This window comes from Opisthocomus hoazin, chromosome 1 (genome assembly GCF_030867145.1).
Source record: "Opisthocomus hoazin isolate bOpiHoa1 chromosome 1, bOpiHoa1.hap1, whole genome shotgun sequence".
In the NCBI taxonomy this organism is placed as follows: Eukaryota; Metazoa; Chordata; class Aves; order Opisthocomiformes; family Opisthocomidae; genus Opisthocomus; species Opisthocomus hoazin.
This window is the reverse complement of record NC_134414.1, coordinates 37,553,012-37,576,941: the sequence shown is the minus strand read 5'-3', so window position 1 is coordinate 37,576,941 and position 23,930 is coordinate 37,553,012. Positions and strand designations below refer to the sequence as shown.

At 37.5% G+C, this 23,930-nt stretch overlaps 1 protein-coding gene across 5 annotated transcripts in view; it reads left to right on the top strand.

Moving 5' to 3' along the window:
• AKAP11 (A-kinase anchoring protein 11) overlaps positions 1-23,930 on the top strand; it is a 48,026-nt gene that overhangs the window by 13,857 nt on the left and 10,239 nt on the right. Inside the window, exons 4-12 of one of the 5 annotated variants that reach the window (XM_075422425.1) lie at positions 963-1,010; positions 2,502-2,636; positions 3,640-3,904; positions 4,354-5,846; positions 6,861-9,007; positions 12,809-12,964; positions 17,578-17,691; positions 18,466-18,512; positions 20,946-21,106. In XM_075422425.1, the coding sequence (XP_075278540.1) occupies positions 963-1,010; positions 2,502-2,636; positions 3,640-3,904; positions 4,354-5,846; positions 6,861-9,007; positions 12,809-12,964; positions 17,578-17,691; positions 18,466-18,512; positions 20,946-21,106 (4,566 nt within the window). Of the gene's footprint in view, positions 1-962; positions 1,011-2,501; positions 2,637-3,639; positions 3,905-4,353; positions 9,008-12,808; positions 12,965-17,577; positions 17,692-18,465; positions 18,513-20,945; positions 21,107-23,930 lie in introns of all 5 variants that reach the window. The other 4 variants (XM_075422397.1, XM_075422406.1, XM_075422389.1 and 1 more) reach the window with 4 other exon arrangements.

Below are 23,930 nucleotides of genomic sequence, written 5' to 3'. Positions count from 1 at the left end.
AATGGAAGCAAAATTTATTTTCTTATAACCTTGTTTTGAAACCAAATGCCTTGGGATTTTTTGGAGCGTGCAGATACCCTATTGATTTGTCATTAGTGAAACACTAAATGAGAACTGAGGAGATCTGGTGTTTGAAACGAAGTTTGAGTAGTGGATGTGAAATAGATCATGATGTGACACTGAAGAGTGAAGGTAAGACAAAATACTGACTCTCTTTGGTCTGTTCATGTTGAACGTTACAAAACACCTGTAGACAGAAGAGAGGGACAATATGTGATAAAATATCTCCAGTGTCCACCAGCACAAAAGGTAAAGCTGATATTTCTGACATACTCCAGGTTCCTGAGCCTACCAAGAATTTTTTTTCTGAGGTTAAATATTTTAATTTTTTTACTTTCGGGTTTTGTCTGCTTGGATGTCACATGCTAACATGCGGTGTAAGTAGTCTGTTGTGTTTTGGCCTTAGGCTAATCAATTTACATGGTAAATTGTATAATGTGTTGGCATTATGCTGTCTTCAGTATATCCAAATGTATCATAGTTTGTTAACATAGACAGATTTCAGACTGGAACTGTTTTATATGTGTCCAGCCTGAAGCAAGGACAGATGAGCACCACTCTTGGCAAAATCATGTTTATTTTAACAGATGTAATGAAGCTTGTATGTGTTGCTCAGTGTATACCAGCCAGTAGTCCACTAGAAAAATTTCTGTGTAGTCAGTTTTAAATGTTGCACCTGCTCTTTAGTCTGATCTGACCTGTCACAGGTCAAATAGTGTAGCGTTACTATTCTGTATGTAACACTGTGCTACTGTTTCAGCAAGCTATGCTACCCTAAGGTATAGTTTTTGTGGCAGTAGAATGAAGCTTTACGGTAAAGCCTGCGGAATTTTTAACTCTTAAATGTCTGCAGAAAACCAAAGAGTTCTTTACTTCAATATGTTCATGTATTTATTTTACAGCTTACATTTATAGCTTTTGCTGAAGAGATGGGTACTGCTCATTTGCAGGTATGGTACATATCTAGCTATATTGGAAAACAGTGTTCTTTAGCACAGGTGATTTCTTCTAAATAGTACCTGGTTTTTAGATGGAGGAATTTTGGTATTATATGTAAACAAAATATATGTATCGAGCATTTAAAAACTTAAGTTTTTAAATATAATTGAAAATAATTATTTTAATGTGATCATTGGTGTTTTATATATATTTAAAATATTACCTGGGTCAATCTTTGTATTAGAATGGTCTGGAACAACTTACTTAAATGGAGGGGGATTTGTTTCGTGTGTGTGGTGTTCAGGGAGGGAGGGTTGGTAGTGTTTTTTGTGGTGTGGGTTGTTTTTTGTTTGTTTTTGTTTTTTTTTTTTTTTTGTTAAAAACCTGTGTGTAAAAGCATTTTGGTTTGTAACCTTCTCCTTAGTAGAGTTCTGCTTATTAATATGGTACAATTGTCATCTGCAAAGCTAAAACTTTACTGAATTGACTGCTGGCTGTGAATTGCTGGTGGGGGACCAGGAGTTAGTATTACAGTTATGCCTTAAGATATTATTCTGGACAGTTAGATAAGGAAATGTTATTTTAAAAGGGGAAGCATAGCATAGTAGTGGGGTTGTGCTGTGCCATTTTAAGAAGCTGAGGATTTAACTTTCCTGTGCAATTTACACATCAGTATAATCTGTTACATACTTGTTTACAGTGCAGTTCCACACTTCTACTCTGTCTAGGTCTTAGTAGAGATTGCTGTAATAGTTTGATCTTTAAAAAAAGAAAAACAAACTCTGAATCCATTTATATTCAAAGTTGCATCAATGTTGCTAATTAATCAAATGATAATAGGGCTAGACATTCAAGTATGGGTAAGAACTATTCGATTGTCTAGAGTTAGAATTTGTAGAAATTTGGGCTGAGTAGGTTTACGGGGACTTGCTTTGTACCATATCGATCAGTAGTGTTTAGACTGTTTAAAAAAAATTGTAAATCTTTCGTAGGCCTTTCCTATATTAGATAAGTCTAAAAGTTATCCAAGATCATGCTCAAAGCAGCGCTTTGTTGCTGTGTTTGTAACAGGGGGCAAAACAGCCATTCCAGTTAAGCACACTAAGAGCATGTAGAGATCCACTGGGAATCATTATTAGCCAAGTTCAGTGTTCTCTTTGTAGTTGTGTACCTTTTAGGATGTGCAGCTGCTTTTCAGGGCTTACAAGATTCTACTTTGTGACTTCTAAGCCTCTTCTGGCCCATGAGAAACGGTGGAATTTCTTCTGGTAGAAGAGTGAGCTGGAGATGAGTTTGGACTGAATTAAAGCTTGTTTACACGAGCTTTACACCACAATTCGAGAGAATAAGTGGGGGACGGGGCAAGAAATAGGGAAGAAAAGAGAAGCTTTACCAAAATCAGCAACTGTTACTATTTAGCGGAATAGGAGATCAAACCTACTATCATTTACATGTTGTTTTTTTCACTTTGTATTCTCATTGTGTTTGTGTATTTAAATCAGGAGTTGGCAGCTGTTTCTGCAGAGCTCCCAGATGTTCTGAAATCGCTCCAGTTGTGCAAACTAAAAGAAAATGAGGTTATATTTCTAAAAGATGTAAAGAAAACCGTGGAAAAACCTTATGTTGTGAAACATCAGGTAAGCATTATGTGTCTTCTTGTGTGTCTTGGTTAAAGAAGCATTACATTTGGCCTCATAAAGAGTTCAGTCATATCACACCCTGTCTTGCTTTTGTCTTTGGACCATCTTAGCCACAGTAGTATTAATGTTGTTATATTTCTGCAATTTCTTTAAAATGAATGTTAGAAAAATCTCAAAATAAACTTGGTGCTTTCAAATGCTGTATTATTAACAGAAAAAAATTAACAAGTACTTAATTATGGTGCTGAACGCTTGCTTCTGCTAGGCAATTATAGTCCCTTTCGCTGCCAATTTGGAAAGAAGACGAAACTTGTCAGGTTACCTCTCTGCTCTGCTCAGACAAAGCTTTCATCCTCGGCACACTTCTCTTCTTGAAATGGAGGTGCCAAAAATTAGGAGAATGTCAGATGTTGGTAAAACTCAGTGAGCTCTTTTCTTCCTACAAAATTATGTACAACTATAAATGCTATTAATTACATAATTTCCATTATTTTTATTTCAATATGATTTCCAATATTATTATTACGTTAATTATATCATTTCCAGTTATAAATGTTGTTAAAGCAAACTTTTTAAAGCCATATTGACTAATCATGCATGTTAAACTTAACTATGTTGCATACAAGGTAAAAAATACCTTGAAGAAACAAATATCCTGTGAACTGAAGTACTATTGAACATAAACATGCTTTGAAATACTGTCTTGCTCTACAGATTTTTAACATGCATTCTTTAGTGGATTATTGAGTACGTATTATCAGGGTTGTATTACACAACTTTTTTTTTTGTTTGTTTTATTGCAATTATTTATTTAGAATGCAGAAGTTATGAAAATAAGTGATTTTAACTGTCACTCTACACAAACTGTTCCATTCGCTTTCTTATCTTGAAAATAGGTTACTGTTCATAAAAATGCATTGAAGGAATCCCTTGCTACTCCTGACAGTGGAAATCATTCTGAGATTATTCTGTTTGTTTTCCTTTTGCTCTCTTTTTCAAGAATCGACTTCCTGAAGTGTTCTGTGTGATGAGACTGTCTCCTTCATTCCCAAGGATCAAAGTTGGTTATATATTTACCTTGATGAGCAAGTATACCACAGGCATAAGATACACAGTGGAGATAAACTCATCGCAAAAACATCAAGCGGAGACATCCCACGGAGAAGATGATGACACTAATCAGTCAGTTTCTTCAATTGAGGATGATTTTGTCACTGCTTTTGAACACTTAGATGAAGATGAGCCTTCAAAGATACAAAGTACTGGTAAAGCTCTTGCATGCTGTTGATTGCAGAAATTGTTAACTGAAATTTAGACTGTTGGGATTTCATGAGAAAGTAAATGTAAATAAATAGTTATTTTTCTACATTAATAGTATTTTGCAAAGGGATCTTATGCAGTTGAAATTTCTGGTTTTTTGCTGTTCGTTTCACAACACTTTATGAACTCGTAAACCAAAGATTCTAGTCTTGATGTCAGATGCAGATCAAATAGAATCTTGTTCTACTGCATATGCTAAAAAATGTTTGTCAGTGATTAGATTAGTATAATAGGACTTGAAAAAAATGAAAGATTGCTTTAATCGTTAAAGATCTGCTAGAATATTGCAACAATAACAAACCAAGCTGTTTCTGTTAAAATCTATCCCCAGTTTTCTGTAATTCTGTGGAATTTGATTTTGAAGCAATCTTTTTTTCTTTTTTTTTCTTTTCAGGTGCGTGCAGCTTGAGTTCTCGAAACCATCGAGATGCTGCTTCACAGACCATGCCTGCTCAATATTTAGAAGCTGTTGACTCAAAGATCCCTGTGGGTTCTGCACGTCGAAAATCATCTGCCAGATCTTCTACTTTGATTGATATTTTGGGACTTAAGGAACTGTCCTCAGTGAAAAATTCAGTTACAACCTCAATTTCTGATCCTTGGATACAAAGGAGTTTTTATAAGCCATATAATCCTTCTGGTCAAAGTGTTAATTTTTTATGTAAAACATTGTTTTCTTCCTCTCCAGCTGAATCCTCTGAGTCAGATTGCTCCAGCCCAAGCCCCATCATCTTCTTAGATGAAGAAGGGTATCAAAAAAGCTTGAAGGCAAAACTTCAGCTGCCAAAAATTCCAGTAGTGAAAGACGGTATAGAGGATTCAGACTCAGAAGTAAGTGAATTTTTTGATAGTTTTGATCAGTTTGAGCTGGAGCAAGCCTTGGAAAACTCTTGTAAAGTTATTAGGGATCCCATCCTAGGGAATCCCTCCCAGAAAAGGAGGACTGCACACGAACAATTGTCTTCTGCAAGCGTTACAATGAATCCTCAGAAATTCAAGTCTGATCGTCCCACTCTCCCAGCCAATGTAAGGAAACCAACTCCTCGTAAACCAGAATCACCATATAGCAGTGTCTTTGATGTCCCGGATTCCCCTCGCCCAGTTAAAACATCAGGGGAAGAGAACGGAGGCTTGTTCAGCCCTATTAGATCATCGGCTTTCAGTCCACTAGGGAGCTGTGGTTCTTCTGAATGTTTATGTCGAATTAACATTGGTGGAGACGGGACAGGTCAAAATCACCATGATGCAGTTTATAATAGTTATTCAGCATATGCTGATAGTGTTTCATTTGAAATACTGGGTTCTGTTTTTCATTCTGAGTCCTCATCAGAACAAGTATGTGCAGGTAATGATTCGAAGCACAAAGGGATTGCTTTCAAAGAAGAAAAAGGTCAAGCTGCAGGTCTCGGAATGAAAGCTGGTAAGGAGCCAGATAAGCAAGCGAAATCTAAACATAAGTCATTAATGATTAGAGATAGCATTCAAAAATTTGCAGCTGAATTAGTTGAGAGAAGTTTTGGCAGTGCATTTAAAGACCTGCAGAAAGGCGTTTCTTCGTGCACCAATGCACTTTGTCAGTTGGCTGCTAGGTTGACTTCTTCGGTCTTTCAGATGGCTTTTTATGAGATTGGAAGACGTAGAGCAATCTCCCTGAAGGAGCGTGCCATTAATGGGATAGCAAACTTTTTGGTGAGTGAAGCTATAACTGGCGCTTTGAAAGAACTGCGGCACGTAAAGAAACAAATATTTACCAACGCCGTTGCACGGTTTGCGGCGGACCTTGCTGAAGAACTTGTGTTTGAAGGAATCATGGAAGTATGCCAGTTTTCGTATCCATCGACACCTACAGCGGTGCAGCCTTCATCATTTGATTATGAAGACAAAGTGGTAAGATCCTATGCCAGAGATTTGTCTGAATCTGTCATTCAGGAGGCCTTTATTGAACTATCTCAGGTTGATGTGACCTTCACAACACAAGCAGCCATTAGTGTTTCCATGGACAACATTAAATATGTGAGTGCAGAAAGTATGTTAGAGTCAACGCGGACTTCCACAGTTTTTCCTAATTTTAATGACAGGATAGCGGTGAAGCCAATCCAAGATTCCAGGAAGGAATATACAGTACAGCAAGCTCTTTTTTGCACCTCTGGTGTTGTAAGTTCAATACCTGTGCCCTTAGCTGGAAGAGCTCTTTGTCAACGTCAGGTTTCCTCTGATGCTTATAAAGCAAAAATACCCACTGCTCCAAATTCTGATGACAATATGAAAATATACAAAGACTCCACTCATCCATTTTTCACAAGCAGAAAGAGAGAGGAGGAAGTTGCTGCTTTCAGAAATGTATACCTAACTTCAGATCACAATCAAAGTACTGAAAATCCAGCGGTCTTACATAACCAAAATGATACCAAACAAAAAAATAACAGATCTGGAATGAACAATAATTCAGAGTTAACAACTGGGTCAAAAGGCATTAATACTTTCTCTGGAACTATGGTAGATATGATAGTAAATGAAGCTTATGAAGCCATAACCTCATCTAGAGTAACGAAGGCGGTAGAAGAGTGTACAGATTTTTTAACAAGAAAAATAGTAGATAAAAAACCTAACGTGCGATGTATTGGTGAAGATTTCCCCAAGAATATGTTTGCAGATCACTTGGCCAAGTATGTCATAAAACAATCTGTGGATGAAAGTAAAACTGTGTTATGCAGCACTAGTGAGAATTTAGCATGTAATGCGAGCTCACAGACTTGCGCAGGTATCAGTAGAAAAGAACAATGTGTGATAAAGAAGCAGGAGGCTGAGAAACAAAGTAATGTTTCTATAATTGCGGAACAACAACAGATGTCTTTGAATAATCCATGTAAATTTCTTCTTACTCCAGCTCATTCTGTTCAGTGTTTTTCAGAATCTAAAGATTGTTGGCAGGAACAAAAAGGACACAGGTTTTCTTCAAAATCACCACCACCTTCTTCCACTGTGACTTCTGCTAGGCATGTTCTCGAGGACTTTACTGACACAGGAAGCTGCTCAATAACATGCTTGAACAAGCCTTCAAAATCCCGTGATACTCAGAAACCATCGTCAGGACCTTTGACTTACAGGCAGGCTGATTGTTTTCTGCATGCAAATAGCTTTTCAGTGATGTTTGGTAGTGAAGATGCTTTGCAGATGGAAGATAAATCAAATCTCAAAGATGAAAATACCTGTGTAATGCCTGATACACCCCCACCAACTCCTTTAGTGCCATGTCAAGGTAGTTCTGAAAGAAACCTAAGAAAACTGTCGAAGAAACTCAAGGGAGAATTAGCAAAGGAATTTGCACCTGCAACACCACCTTCTACACCGTACAATCCATCCGTTTCTGGTTTGTCTGAAACTAAACACGACTCTTTGGAAAATGAGGAATTTATGCTGAAACTCATGCGGTCGCTTTCTGAAGAAGTGGAAAGTAGCGAAGATGAAGATCATTCTGAAATGCCTGTTGAGAAAGAGGAGCGTTCAGAAAAAACGATTCGGTATGCAGATTGCTTAGCTAGCCGTATAATTTTGGTAGCGACTGAAACGGCTGCGTCCCTTTTAGATGGTAAAACAAATGAAAGAGAAGCTGATAGACAGGTTCAGTTGGGTATGCAAAACAAGAGATGTGGATATACTGCATTTATAAATATCCCAGAAGAGACGTGCAATTCTTTATGGAGTTATGCAGGTGATATGGCAGGAAAAGTCATCAATGAGGCCAAGAAAATAGTGAAATCAAGGCATTGTAAACTGTTGAGGTTGAAGCGGGTTAACTGTCAGGTGGATTGCCTTCACCTCAGAAAAGGCGATAAAGATTTTAGTTCCAAAGAACAGTGCGGTCCAGTGCGAGACCAGGGGCTGGGGGAGAGAGACTCATCTGTACTTGCTTTACCACAAGGTTCAGGTGTGACAGGTTTGACTTCCAAATACCCAAGCTGTGAAAGCGTGACTGATGAATACGCAGATCATATTATTCGAGTTTTGAAAAGAGAAGGTGGTAATGCTGAGCTGTTAATGGATCAGTATGCTAGCAGGCTTGCTTACAGGTCTATCAAATCAGGCTTACAGCAAGCTGCTAGAAAAAACAAATTGAGATACAACAGAAAGACATTTCCTGGGCAAAACGCACAGGTGAATGGTAAGCTGGAGCTGATCAAAACCGTGAATGAAGAGACAGTACAGCAAGTGAAAAGAAGCATTCATCGCTGTGAAGACCAAGCATACAAAAGGAGTATCAGCACACAGAGAACAGAATGTACAGACTTGTTACATTTTTCAGAATCCCTTGCTCGCAGTATCACTTGTGATGTCAGGAAGAAACTGAAAATGTCGGGAGTGAGTTTGCCAAAGTCTCTAACGGATTCCTGTCTATATAAAAAGACTGAATTTGATGAAGTCACAGGAGATCTGATTAAAACAACATTTTCTAGGACGTTTCTTCCTTTCTCCCCAGACCATAAACTGTATCATAGTACGGGCAGTTTAAATGAAAATGGCTACAGTGAAGGCATAGTTCAAGCTATAGAACAATATGCTAGGAAAGTAGCAGATGATACTCTAGAAATGAGTTTAGAGTCGGCTGTTCTCCATGTGGCTGAAAACAGAAAAAATGGGGAGAGGCTCTCGTATACTGAAAAACTGTCTCCTTTTTCTGGAACTGTCTGCAGATGCTGCAGTATGAAAGAACATCGATACTGTACAGAAAGCACATCTCATCATCTACCCGTGCAGGAATCCTCCATTCCAGTGAGACATTTTCTTCCTTCTGGATTGGGTGGTGCCTGTCAAAAATCAAGAGTGTTTCAGCTTGATATTCCTAAAATTCACATTGATGTAGAACAGAAGACAGCGTTTTCTGACAAGGGGGCTACTGCGGCCGTAGAAAAAGCAGAAGGAGAGCTGAGTTACACAAGTCTGACTGCTGACAGTGGTATTGGACAAGATGGAGTCAGTTTTGCTGAAAGTCTTACTACTGAAATAATGACATCAGCTATGACTAATATTGGTCAGGCAGTTAACATAAGGTAATGTTAATTTTCTCTTATTTATTGCATTCTATACCAGAAAAAGAAGGATTGTTAATACGAATATGTGCTCAGAAGGAATTTTAGTTTTAAAAATTTTTTTTAGAAATATACACTTTATGTTCTGAAGGTTTTCTTTTTATTCTTCTGGTAATATTTAAATGATTCAGAACTAGAAAAATACTACACTTTGCACCTGTGGGAGCTTGAAACCAGGATTTCTATGTGTATCAGCATGCATGTGTTCCAGTAGGTGACTGAGAAGTAAAATTTCTTATTTCAACTTTAAATACTGTTATTTTTACCTGCAGTAGAGAATAGTAGACCTTATGGGTTTTGTTGATTTGTGAGCCACAACAGAATCCAAGTTTGTTCCCTACCTGTATTTCCTCTTCTGTGCTAAAAAATAAAAGTAACTTATTTTTGCTGTTGTCAGTAGGATCAGCATCTGGTACTGGCCAAACTAGCCATTGCTTTACAGTATGACGGCTTTATATTGATTATAACTGTGTTGTGATAGTATTTTTATTATTGAGAAAAACCTCACAAGCCTTTAAGAAGAAACAACTTACTATAACACACTTTAGCTTATAAAACAGTGCAGTACAGTAGACAAGGAACTGACTTTCAAATTCTTATGTATTTAGGAGAGGCTAACATACTGTTTCCTTTAACAAGCCTATAAATAGGAAATAGGTGTCACAGTAACCTTGTGGTAAACAGCAACTGTTTCTTAAAACAGACTATGCAGTGGTGAGAGGGAATCACAGAATGTTAGGGGTTGGAAGGGACCTCTGTGGGTCATCTAGTCCAACCCCCCTGCCAAAGCAGGGTCACCTACAGCAGGCTGCACGGGACCTTGTCCAGGCGGGTCTTGAATATCTCCAGAGAAGGAGACTCCACAACCTCCCTGGGCAATCTCTTCCAGTGCTCCATCACCCTCAAAGGAATAAGTTCTTCCTCATGTTCAGACAGAACTTCCTGTGCCTCAGTTTGTGGCCATTGCCCCTTGTCCTGTTGCTGGGCACCACTGAAAAGAGCTTGGCCCCATCCTCCTGACACCCACCCTTCAGATATTTATAAGCATTTATTAGGTCCCCTCGCAGCCTTCTCTTCTTCAGGCTGAACAAGCCCAGCTCCCTCAGCCTTTCCTTGTAGGCGAGATGCTCCAGTCCCCTCATCATCCTCGTAGCCCTTTGCTGGACTCTCTCCAGTAGCTCCTCATCTTTCTTGAACTGGGGAGCCCAGAACTGGACACAGGACTCCAGATGGGTCCTCACTAGGACAGAGTAGAAGGGGAGGAGAACCTCCCTCGACCTGCTGGCCACACTCCTCTTAGATGCCATTGGCCTTCTTGGCAGCCAGGGCACACTGCTGGCTCCTGGTCAACCTGTCGTCCACCAGGACACTCAGGTCCCTCAGAGCTGCTCTCCAGCAGGTCTGCCATGAGCCTGTACTGGTGGATGGGGTTGTTCCTCCCCAAAAGCAGGACCCTGCATTTGCCCATGTTGAACTTCATCAGGTTCCTCTCTGCCCAACTTTCCAGCCTGTCCAGGTCTCACTGAACTGTCCAGGTCTCACTGAATGGCAGCACAGCCTTCTGGTGTATCCGCCACTCCTCCCAGTTTTGGGTCATCAGCAAACTTGCTGAGGGTACACTCTGTCCCTTCATCCAGGTCATTGATGAAGAAGTTGAATAAGACTGGGCCCAGTACTGACCCCTGGGGGACACCACTAGTTACCAGCCTCCAACTGGTAACATCAGCGCCGCTGATGACAACCCTCTGAGTTCTGCCATTCAGCCAGTTCTCAATCCACCTCACCGACCACTCATCCAGCCCATACTTCCTGAGCTTGCCTAGGAGGATGTTATGGGAGACTGTGTTGAAAGCTTTGCTGAAGTCGAGGTAGACAACGTCCACGGCTCTGCCCTCATCTACCCAGCCAGTCATGCCATCACAGAAAGCTATCAGATTGGTCCAGCGTGATTTCCCCTTGGTGAATCCATGCTGACTACTCCTGATAACCTCCTTTTCCTCCACTTGCTTAATGATGACCTCCAGAATGAGCTGCTCCATCACCTTTCCCAGGATGGAGGTGAGGCTGACCGGCCTGTAGTTCCCTGGGTCCTCCTTCTTGCCCTTTTTGAAGATCGGTGTGACAGTGGCTTTCCTCCAGTCCTCAGGCACTTCTCCTGTCCTCCTGACTTGAGATCTCCTCTTCTTCAGGTCCAAGAACAATCTTTACCATATTGCTCTTTCCAATTTATAGGAATCCTTATTTTCCTACCTTTTTTGTGTGAGAATTCCTCTCACTGTCTACAAGTTTCTTTTCCTGGTTTCTAGAGGAGCATCGTGATGAATAATAAATTTGATTTTTATGTGTTCAGTGGCTAAAGGCCACAGTAGGACTGAACTAAATTTTTCGTGGTTTGATATGAAACACATGCATACAAGCAGCATAGAAGTGCTCATAAGATGTATATTGTGGCTCTCTGCACAACAGAGTTGAGTCTTTTTTTTTTTGTTACACACTGAGTACGAAGTAATGTGGTGATGTTTTTCTATATGTACAGTGTCAAAGATGATGCTTTGTTCCTGGATTTAAAAATTCTAATTAGAATATGACAGCAATAAAATGCAAGGTTCGAAGAGATACTGTTTATTATATCTGTGATAAGGAGGCAATATGAGGGCTTTACCATGACAAAATTTACAAATGCTTCTTACATTGTCATCTAATGTATGGTATGCAATGCATATGTTTCTTGAGAAGCTGCCTTGTGTGGTGAAAAGAACTGCTGCTAGTGCTGGTATAACTGTATATAAAAATGGGGGAAAAAGCACCTTGGTATTACCCAGATGGGTTCCAATTCAAGCTACATATTTGTCTGCACAGATTCGTGCTTGCTGGGGCAAGGAGTTGTCACTGGTATAGTTAAGGCTGGCTTTCCAAATAGTGAATGTTACAGTGGCTGCTTGCTGTGGTGGTAGTAGGATGATAATTTTTCTTGAACTTTCTACCATTTCATGTGTAGATAGATAATCACAGTTTGCTCCTGAGAGTTTGTTCATAACTGCATGTTCTCATATGTAACCTTTTTAATAAGGAGTTCAAACTTCTGTCAAGTTATCAAAGTGGATCTTTTGAAGTGACTTCTAAAGACTACCTTTTATTGAGCGTACCTATTTGATTGTTTTTTGGATAAAAAATTTAAGTTTATTTCCTGAGGGAAGAGTTTTGTACAAGTCTTGTTGCTACACTTTCTTGAAGCAGGAAGGCAAATCCTTATCTATAGAAAGACCTTTTTAAAAAATGGAATCCTAACATTTTAAACACCAGCGCGTACTTAAGCACTTTGCCTACAACAGCAAGCCACCTAACTGGTTGTACCGAAAGCAGGCAGGGGAAAATAGCCAAACTGTCATATGATGAGCAAGTTCAAAAATGGTAAGTCTTCTGCTTGAAAAGTGTACCCTCATGTACAGTTTGTAAGGCTACAATACCCTCTGTGCTTTACAGCAAATAATCTTCCAAATGAGAGAATTATTTGTGCCGCTCCCGTTGTCTTCCAGTGACAGAATTCCAAATAGCAATCTCTGACCTAAGCCTGTTGAAATTAAAAATTCATGTGGTTGCTCCATTTCTGGTGTTGAGAGTAGCGTACAAATTAATGAATGCCCCCTCCCCCTTTTTTTTCTTGGAATTTAATGTCTTTGAAGTGGTGTTAAATTGCTGTAAATGAACTAACACAGGTTGGCATGAAATGCAGTGATGTTTTTTTCTTAAATTTTTGTATAGCTCCGTTGGAAGAGAAGGATTTCACTCTGTTGAATCTATTGTTAGCCAGCAGCTGAGTCTTAGTATTGGTGAGGATAGCACTGGGAGCTGGTCCAATCTAAGCTTTGAAGATGAACATCCTGATGAGAGCAGCAGTTTTCTTCACTTGAGTGACAGGTAATTATAAACATGTTAGTGTAGTTAAACGGTTATCTTGACATCAAATAACTTGGCATCAAGTGGTTTTCTCCTGAGGGCTGGGGGAGAAGAGATTATTGTGCCTTCAACACACAATGACTTTTAATAAAAATGGTTCTAATATGATGTTTGTGTCTTCTTACGAAATGTTGTTGCCCACAAATGTTCATACTACACACTCTAAAATATGTGGAGTATGCATTGCTGTTGATGTCAGGGAGTCACATGAAGTACAACTGTACATACATAATTTAAGTATTAACAAAAGATGCAGGTGTTTTAAAAACAACCACCATATAAGAAATACAACTTCAAAGTACTGTTTATAAGTTGTACTCTGAAATGTTAAAACTTAATCATTGAGAATTTGTGTTTTATATAAATTCATCTATTCTTGAAAAGAAGTAATATGAGCTTAATTTGCATGAGGAGCTTTAACAGCTATTTTTGTCCTTTTTGGGACTTGAATTTATAAGCTTTTCTAACTGATATTGGTGGAGTACTTATGTACTACTAACCACAAGCTTACAGGTGTGTAATATTGGAACTTACCTGTTCAGGGTAGTAACTTTTTCCACAGAGCTGCTCGCTACGCTTCCTCTGGTTGATTGATCACTAACAAAGGTTAGAATAGTCATTTTAAATATATAGAGTGTTTCTGCCTGTTGCCAAGGAAAATCATATTGAGAGTTTTGGCCTGAACTCCTATATAAGGAATATATGAAGAATGAGTAAATTTAGTTTTTTATGATTGATAGACCACTTAGAAAGTTACTGTAGGAAGTTCAGCATTTCTGTTGAAGAATAGCAGAAATGGAAGAGGGGTGTTTTTTTTTTTCTTTTTAGTTAGTACTTCCAGCATCACTGAGATTAAAGAATATATGGGAGATCTGCTTCCTTATGTAATGTACATATAGGTTATTTGGTACTAAGGTGAAACTGCTCATTGAAATGTCTACGATATTTTTCATGTTTTGCTTAACTAAATATTTTAATCAAACCACTACTATAACTTATCACATACAAATGAATAATTTTTAAGAGAATACATTACCTTAAAGTTGTTTGAAGAAAACATCATCTGTTGAATGAGTGAAAATGAGTTAGACTTACATGATGAAATTCAGGGTATAGGGAAGAATATTCCGCATATTGGAAGTTCCAAATAGTGAAAAAAATACAGGTTAGTTGATGTTGGGGGGAAAAAAAAAATGTATGAAAAAATTGCTGGAACTGTAGTGCCCAAGTTATATTTGTTGTTCTTTGATCATCTCCAAAACAGATTTAAATGAAAAGAAAGTAATTTCTATAACTTGCAAGAAAATTTGTGGCTCACTAGAGGAGGAATGATCTAAATTAGCATTTTACTCAGAGAAAGAGAGGTGTAGTTTGGATAGCAAGGTGTTGGCAGAAGAAACTGGCATGTGCAAATTGATTAGCTAGTTTTGCAAAATTAACTGTGGATGGTAACAGCACATGCGTGTGTTCATGTTGCTGAGGTTTTTACAGGTGGAAGTGATAGGGTCTGGGCTTATTGCCCTGAGTAAAAAATGGGGGATGGGGGGAGACCTGCTGTAACAAAAGAAGATTCACCAAGAACACCGGTTATGGAGCAGTGTTAGCATCTTCTAAGGAAATAAAAAATTGCATGGCAATGATAAAGATTTACTGCTTTTATTTCCTTTTTTTAACATAAACTGTTCTATTAAACAGGAAAATGCCATTCAGTCATAGAGGGGGCATTCATTACAAAGTTACAACAGTTGAAAGTTTGGGATTTTGTTATTTTGGGTATTTTTTCCTTATGGTTAGGGACATCTGTTTAAGAAATGTTATGCTAATTAGATGTAAACCATACCAATTTGAAACATTTAAATGTACTACTATGTGCCATTGCTCCCCTGGCAGCTATTTCTTAATACAAGTGGCTTACTTCTGTTTAAGAAGCTGTCAGAAGTCTGCTTGTACCATCTTTGAGGTACTAGGTATCATTAGATGAATATGTAGTGCTGGCACAATATAATTAAGTGGCATAGTGAACACTGAGTTTTGCTTGTTGAGGGAGGACCGCTCACTTCCCCCAGTATTTCCCAGGCTGTTCGCAGTATTCAATGGATGCTGGTACTGGAGACTCCTTTAGCGGACATTTTGAAAATTATCTCCATAACAATAAATCTAGAGATTCCATTAACAGTAGTTGAAATTTTTTTGGAACACAGGGTCACAATCCCCAGAAAACAACGCAACAATACAAGCTACAGTTGTCCATTTCAGTTTACCTTGCTTTAATTCAGGAAAAAAAATGGACATTTTTTTGTAGTAGCTCTGTTGAAGTGGTACATGCCCTCTGCATCTTGAATCAATATAAAGATTGTACTTCACGGAGGATTAAACTATGTGTAAACAGGAGAGTATGACAACTAGAAAAGAATTATCAGAGCATGATCTCTGCAGTTCCATTTGAATGGAAATAGGAATGAAAGTTCTTTAGTGGACTTGAAGTTAGTTATGCAGGGGAGTGCTTGTACCTAATGTTAGCAACTTAAGACTATTTTATTTCTAACTTTAAGCTTTCTCTATAGTTAATGTGTAGGCATAGACATAGGCTTTTCCAGGGGATGAATCAGAGCATCCAGGTCAGGTTATAATTCAGGGCAGCAGCCTCTTGCCTTTGGCTGTATGTAAATAATGCAGAATCTCAAAGCAGATGATCTGAGTTATACTCCCCATATATACAGCATATATATAAAAGTTGAAAGCTGTTCTTGTAATTATTCTGCTGGCTCATGTTGAAGAGCTGCATGAAGCATTACAGAAGCATTATGATGCCTTTGTTTACTGCTTGTTCTGTGGTTGCAGGACTTTATTTTCAAGGCTATTAATTTGGCATCTTAAAATAAAGGTCACATTACAAAAAAGTCTCATACATTGCTATACATTATAATCATATGTTTCAATATATATGATTATTTTAGACCAAGTTTGACCTCTGCAAAATATCTTCATCTCTTACCTAATCAGATTAGTAGTATGCATCGGGTCATTCTGCTATTTTGCAAATACTTTTTCATGTAGTCTGAGAACTGGGGCAGCTTTTACTTCCGCTTATGTTATCCATCAATAACTTTCAGTGAAGGAGGCTGTTTGAGAGCAAAGTATTGGTATCAATAAGGTATATTAAATCTTTTCTATATGTGTAATTAAAACCAAATGTAATACTTCATATATACTGTGATAGTCTCACATGGTAGCTTGAGAATGTTCTTAAGACCAGGTTTGCATTCTCTGCAAATCAAGTTGGTTTCTTTGGAAGCTTCAGCTCTTCAATTTTCTTTTTTGTATAATGAGAGAACTGTTTGGTTGTTCTTTGCACATGTAGTCTAAATAAACAACAATATGCTGAATGAAGCATCTGCAATTTTTAGTTTTGTTTTTTTTTAATCCTCTGTGTGTTCATATTGCAGGCTTGCTAACCTGCTGTTACTCTTTCAAAATTAGGATCCAAGCAGGAATACTGGAAAGCAAAGGACACCAATAGGTGGTACCGTTACTGGCAGACTCTTGAAAGAGATTGATGTCTGTCTCTTGAAGTGCTTCTTTCCACCATTTGTGACTTTAAATTTTACAATTTACCTTGAGTGAAATGAGTGGAAAAGAAGAGCTTTTAACAGCCACACAGAACTTAGGTGAAGAAAGCATCTTCTTCCAGTAGTTGTTCTCTGGAGTTACTTCATGGCTTGTCATACCTTCTACAGTATGCAATCTAGCTTTCTCAAAGAATGCCGGTTGTCTTGAAATCCTATTCTTGGAAGGCTTCCGGACATGCTCTGAGGGAGGTATGAAGTTGGGGAACAGATTTAATCATATGAGCCACTCAACGTTGTACGTAAGCAGAGGCTTAGTAAGTTCTGCTAATTATGGTGCCTAAAATATACCAGTGTAAGGACATGCTCCTTTTTTTCAGTTCTTTGCATTGACTTGAATGTAGTCATGGAATAAATGCAGTATGTTGATGAATCATGAAATAGTCTTTTTAGTATTGTTTTCACTGATCTATAAAACCCCTTTTAAAAACTCAGCTTATAGAACAATATTCAGAATTTAAAAAAATATATTTTTTATTTGCTCTAAGAATTCCTTCTTATCAGGCTGTTGGAGATCATCACTGGATTTTTGGAATGAGATGGAAGGATTTTATTTTTGCAGTTGTCTTCACAATGTATAATTTTATGAACCCTTAGCTAGTCCTTAAGTGAATATTATAGTTGTAATCCGTATTCCTGCGAGTAATCAGATTGAAATTGTTGAGCTTGTATAAATAACAAGTAATGTGCTTAGACCTGAGGACAGAATTACTGCTGGCACTGATCTGGAAAATTAATGAGCACAAATGAATACTTTCACTTGTGTACTGAAACTTAGCAGTTTTGCATTATTGTGCACATTGCTACTCTGAATAGCACGGACAGTCATGTTTGTACACAGTTCCAGCAAACCTGTTTAGGAAGTTTCAGTGCTCTTATGTTAAATGTCTTGACAAAACAGCTTTAAGGAAAATGAAGGTTCTAGTTTGAGCTATTGTTCTTTTCTAGTTCAGCTGTGTTCTCTTCTTCTCCTGGCAGTAATGGTAACAGCAGTAGCTGGAGCAGTCTTGGTTTAGAAGGGGATATGTATGAGGAGAATTTATCCTTTCCAACATCAGACAGGTTGGTTGAGTTGAGACATATAAACCAGATGGGTTCCTCATAATTAATGCATGAAATCATCATTTTGGTAAATAAAAACATGGTGCATTTTTTTGTGCCGATATATTATTCACACTCTTCTCACTTAATCACAATATGATTTTTTCATTAATTAATCCATACTGAATGGTTAAATTTTGCTGTGCTAAACTGGTGAATGTGTTCTGCTTGCAAAACAAAAGGTCCCTTTTATGCATGTTATTGCTTGCAGTTTTACAAGTCTTTAGATTTACTTTCTCATGCAAACTAGAGCTTGCTTCCTACAGGATTTCTGTTTTTTCCCTCTAGCTTGTGGAAGCTTTCAAAATTGCTTGGTAATTGACTTTTGTAGAACACCTATGACTTGGAGCTTTGAATAACGTATAGCTCTTCATACCTGTGACATAAGATGGCTCAGCCTTCTCACATATGAAACAAAACTAAACTGTCCTCCTTAATTAGAATCAACAAGTTTTCTTCTAATTTAAAAGTGTCTTCATATTACAGTCCTTCTTTTTAACACCCTTCTTTTGTTTCTCTCTTCTCCCTTCTATCCCTAATAGCAAATCTTGTGAAGCTGATAAATCCGTTTCCAGCATGAAATGGTGTGAGAAGCAAAGCTGCTTTTCATGATCACTTCTTAAGTCTTTTATGATCTTCCTGTGCTTTAACCTTCATGACAGTTTTAGGATTGACTACATTTATTGTGCATATATTGGATTGTATTAATATTTTTGTTTTATTTTTAAAATACAGTGATGGAACAGAAGATAAAGATGACGACTCCAAGGATGCTGTAGAAGGTAATGTTAATTCCAGGATATACTGCTGTTCTTGACTTGTGCACTCTACATGAATTATTTTGTTAATTCTTTGCTTCTGTAGCCTGCAGCAAAACAAGGTGACAACCCCGTTATCCCTATTCATCATAATACATGTCAGTCAAATGTCAGAATATATTCTTAGATTAGATTCTTAGATTATTTCTTGTCAGAATGGATTCTTAGACCCTACAGACACCCCTTAATGCACGGAAATTTACAGCCTTTGGGAAATGCTAGCTTTTTGAAAGCATAAACATATAAGCATAGAATAATTTATTTGTAAAATATTTGATAAGGAGCCATGGCAATGCTTGGCTATGTTCGAGATATTGAAGAAGTTACTCAAACTGGCCACGTTAACCTTGAGAGAGGAGTCATGAGAAACAATGAAAAAACTTGGATTCGATACATTTGCTATGATCTATTTCTCCTTAGTGAAATATGAAATAGGGTCTATGCAGAATCTTGTTACAGCTTTCTGGTTCATAGAAGATCTGTACCCTGGTTCCAGTCTGATTGAAATGCCAAAGGTTGTTAACTCAAATGAGAACAGCCTGAGTACACAGTGCATGAGACCGATTTAAAGATGAACTGCTGTTAAAGCAAGTTGTAACAGAGCTTTTCTTTGTGTTGGGTATATTCTGAAGATGAAACAAGCATTTCAAGAAACCTCTGCTACTCGCTTACACAGGTTATTCAGCCATGTTGCACGTGTTCAAATAGTCTTGATGTAAGCAGAAAGATGTGCAGTAATTTCTTTTTTTTTTTTTCTTTAAGCTCCTGGAAAGATCTGTGGAAACAAACAACATCTCTTAGATCTGATTTTAAAAAAAAGTAACATTGACTGCAAGGTTATAAGAAAATAAAATTAGACTAAATTATTGAATATTTTTTTCCTCAGAGTAATTAAAATTAAAGTGTTTTCTGCTCTGTAGGTTTCAATATACTGTTGCTTTCTTTTGGTCTTGACTTTAAAAAGTTCTAGCATCTCAAATGTTCAAATTGCTCGATTAAAATAGTGCTTGATTTTATTTTTTTTACACAGTTTAGGTGTCTCCTGGAGTGCAACAGACTGCTTTATACTGTATTAAGGATTTTCTTGTGAAATTTTTCTAGTTTAGTTTCTTCACCATCTCACTGTTGTTTTGAAAAGAGTCTTTCTGTTACTTTCATTGTAGGACCATTTAAGTAGTATTTTAGATAGAAAACCTTTGTACCTGGTTTTATACATTTGGAAGTTCTGTTCACATCTTGCCTAGAAATGTCTGGCTGTTTCTAAGGTGACTGCACCTTGTTCACCAAAGAATTTGAAATAAAGCCTTGTTATTCCCAAGTGTAGATCTATTTTATAATACATACATCAAAATTTCCCAGTGATGCATTACCACAATGCTTTCCATCCTCTTAAGTGTCATAAAATTTTTTATAATTGGTTCTTTCTGCTACAAAGATAATAGATTTTGGGGCTCCTAGACAAATACTCTGCTATGCCTCAAAAGCATGCTTATGTTGACAGTTCCGCTAGTTAATTGTGTGTCTCTTTTATCTCCTGGGAGTATCTATTTCATCTTACTTAATTTTGCCAGTCAGGAATGAATACCGTACGTACCTCAGTTTTCACAAGCTTGATTGGAAGAGAAGTGAGATAGACGTAAACTGCATGTGAACGTATGTTTTTATTGCAAATATATTCCTTGTTTCTAGAGAGTTAAGTCCAGTAGTCTGGAAGCAGAGACTTCAAGAACAACTTGGAGAGCACTATGCATATACTTAGTTGGTTCTGAGAGTGTGAGAAAAGATTACTGTGATAGCTGGATACAAATTTCAGCATGGGAACAAAAGATGACAATGCTCTAGTTTCTCTGTGTTACTAATGCAACTGCTCTTTCAATACTGTGTTATTTTTTGGAACTCACACAGTAAAGGAAGTGTTGAAAAACTGGATGAGCCTCAGTGAAAACAGTACTATATTTTGGAAGAAGCTTGGAGGCAGTCTGATCAGTCTGCCTGTACAGGAAAGAATTCTGAAATACACACTTTTAAAAAATTTATTAGAGGAAGGCATAGACAAAGATAACAATTGGAAATGGAAATGAGTAATGGGCAATGTGTGAGAGCCATTGCTCTGAGTTTCTGAAAGGCTGTATTAAATTCCTTGCTATTTGTAATATACATTAAAGTTTAGATGTCTTTTAATACCCAGCTATGTTTGCATACAGTTGTAAATGGAATAAACAGTACTTCCATATGTGAAAATACAGAAATACTTCAGACCAGCATGATTTTTTCCTTTCATATTATCTGTGTACTAAATTGAGGTTTTTATGATAATATAGTCTAAACAGTGAACTACAGAGACTTTTTTGAAACAACTTGAAGCTATAGATTTAATGATTTTATTTTTAATGTTAGGTATGGAGCAAATACGAAAGACTTTAACGATAGTGAATATTGATTTGGAACCAAATCTAGTGGACCCCCAGCTCAGAGCAGCACTCCAGTGGCTGGCAGCTTCTGAAACAGAGGTGTCTGATCTTCACTTTCATGACAACGCTACAAGAGAATTTGTCTTTGTAAGTACTTGGATTTGATGGGTGATGGGGAAGGATTTGCTTGATTTCCATTTGCTGTGATAAACGAGCTGCTGCTACTTTATTTGCCACTCAGTAATAACGAGGTATTTGCTGTTGAGCAAAATCATTATTTAAATCCTGAGAGGTCAAAGTGGAACATCCTGTTTAGCCTGTGTGCATATCATACATAAAACAGTATTAGTCAAAGCTGATTAAACTTGTTTCAGTAGTTGTTTTCCTTGTTTTACACCAAAGATGATAAAATCACAACATTTCTGGTTAGTGAAAGATACATTTTTCCAAGCATTGTTTACTTTGTATTTTATTGTCTGTAAATTGAATCTGTCAGAGAACTTGGTCATGCAATTTAAATTCTAACTTAACATGTTCTGCTTCAGGCTTTTTTTGCTAGCAAATGCACTTTTTATTATCAGAAAAGTTTAGCTTCTAATTAAATATTTAGTATGGTTTTATTCTGTAAGCAACTGCAACCAAGGCTATTAAGAAAGAAGGCTCAGTAAGATTGTTTCATTTTTATGTGCCTTTATTTTGGTTTTATAGATTGAATTTAATACGTGACCAAAGAGAAAGTGCCAGTTTAAAAAAAATAGGCTTTTAGCAATTTTTGTCTCTTAGGGAAGGGTCAAAATTTTGCTATGTGAACTGATCTGAGTATTTCCATCGCAACATGTAAGAGAAACTTCCTATTCCTATAAAATCATAAAAATTGTTCCTTTGTGGCTACACACCAAACTGCACGTGATAATCTGACATTTGTTACATTTGACCTGTTTTTTTAATTTTCTACCAAGGAATTATTTTAACATTACCTGACTACTGAAGGGCTAACTTAACAGATACATAGGCATTGTCTCTAATTACGAAGTTGATAGGAATGATAAGTTAACAAAGGTTTTTATTTTGTGACCTGGTAACATGTGAAAAAGCATTAACGTGATGCCATTAGTATGTTTTTAATAATTAAGATCTTGGTGAAAACAACTTAATGTTTAGCAGTATATTAAGGAAGGAAAAGATTGCTTTCAGTTCGGAAATTTAGTGTTGAGTCTTCAACTTGATGCTTTCCAAAGCTCAGATCATCATTTCAGGAGACAAGGGGAGTGACTAGGAAGTAGAGGTCAGTATGACAAAATAGACTCCCAAACTTAGATGAATGCATACACGTAGGGTGCTTAGTCACTGTAGACTTGTGTCAAGAGTGTGAAAGGTACTTAGAGGTCAGTCCAGATCGTACCTGGGCTGAATTTTCCTAAGAATGACTTCTACATTTCTAGCCCAGAAAAAGAATGCTAGTCTTGTTTTTCTTTTGCCTATGTAACTGTGTGGTGTATATATTCAATCTTGAGAGTAGGAAATCTTGCATTCTTATTTAAACCCAGAAAACTGGGAAATGTTTTTTTTGTTTGTTTTTGACAAGTTGAAGTATATCCCCTGTGCTCCTGTTCTGGAGGTTGGTATGTTTGGTTTAGAATTATTTCATAAATATGTTTTTTATGTTACTTCTAACGCTTAGAGTGGACTTCATGCTTTCATAAACTAGAAGGCAGTTTGAGAATACTCTTCTCCATTTCTGTTTCTATTTGAAACTGTTTGGTTTAATCCTTATATTCATCTCTCTTCCCTGTTGTAGTTTATAAGTGTCTTAACATGAAGAAAATACTTTACTTTTTCTGTTCTCACATGCCTGGCCCAGCATTCTCTGAAGTTCATGTGATGTGAATGAGTTGGGTTTAGTGACTACAATCATTCTGACTTTGGGAGTCCTTTTTTGCCATCATGTGAAGGTCTATCCATCTATTTCATGCTTGTCATATGTGAATGTGCTTGTCGTATGTCATTCGTGTTGCAAATACTCAGGCAGAATAGTGGTAGGACCCACGAGTGTTAACAGTAGTCTGCTTGGTGTGTGTATGTGAGAGACCTATATCTTACGCTGCAATATAACATGTAAGACAAAAAATAGATGGCAGGTGCTCCTCTTCAAATTTTTCCTCGAGTCTCTTATTCTTCTGCCAGCTCTGACTTAGTAGATTTCAAAGTTGTGATGCTACTATTTGAGTCAATGCCTGAAGACACACAGGAAAGATATTACCTAGCTCTATATCTGAACACCTCTCTAGCTACCTTAAAAGAATATACTGAGAAGAGTATTCTTGAATAATAGCAGTGTCTATTATGTATGCGCTCCTGAAAAATTGTCATATTTTTCTACTTGACACTTCAGCTATAAATTGATACTGAGATGATACCTAAACATAAAACGTAAGACCTTCAGGCAGGCAGTAGTCAGGCAGTCCTGAAAATGTTAAAATAGTTCCTTGATTCACTTAGTTTTACAGATTAATTTTTAGTCCTCCAAATGCAATTAAGGCAAAATGAATTTAAATCCCGTTTCCCCCCTCCGGGGGCAGGGAGGGATTACCTGGTTGTTATTCCATCCCATTTGCCAATTGGAATGATCTCTGACCCAAGCTGAGGGTCTTAAATTGCAAACAATCGTTCTGTTTTGTCACTGGTAAAGCTAGACAGGTACCTCCAGAGGGCACTGCAGCCCAGCAGAAAACTGAACTCACCTCTGAGTGCTGATCTCTCATCAGCGATGAGGTTTTGATCATCTCGTAGGTTCTCTGGTAACTTACCTCAGTTACATGGGGAAAGAACTTGTGCTTTAGATCACACTGGAAACAGTGATTTTTCACTATAAGCAATTGGTGGATTCTGGAAGGGAGGAAAGGCTTGTGTTAGCTGATCACAAGAAGGTAATGAGCCATTGATGTGATGTGGCTGTGTAAGAGACAAAAAT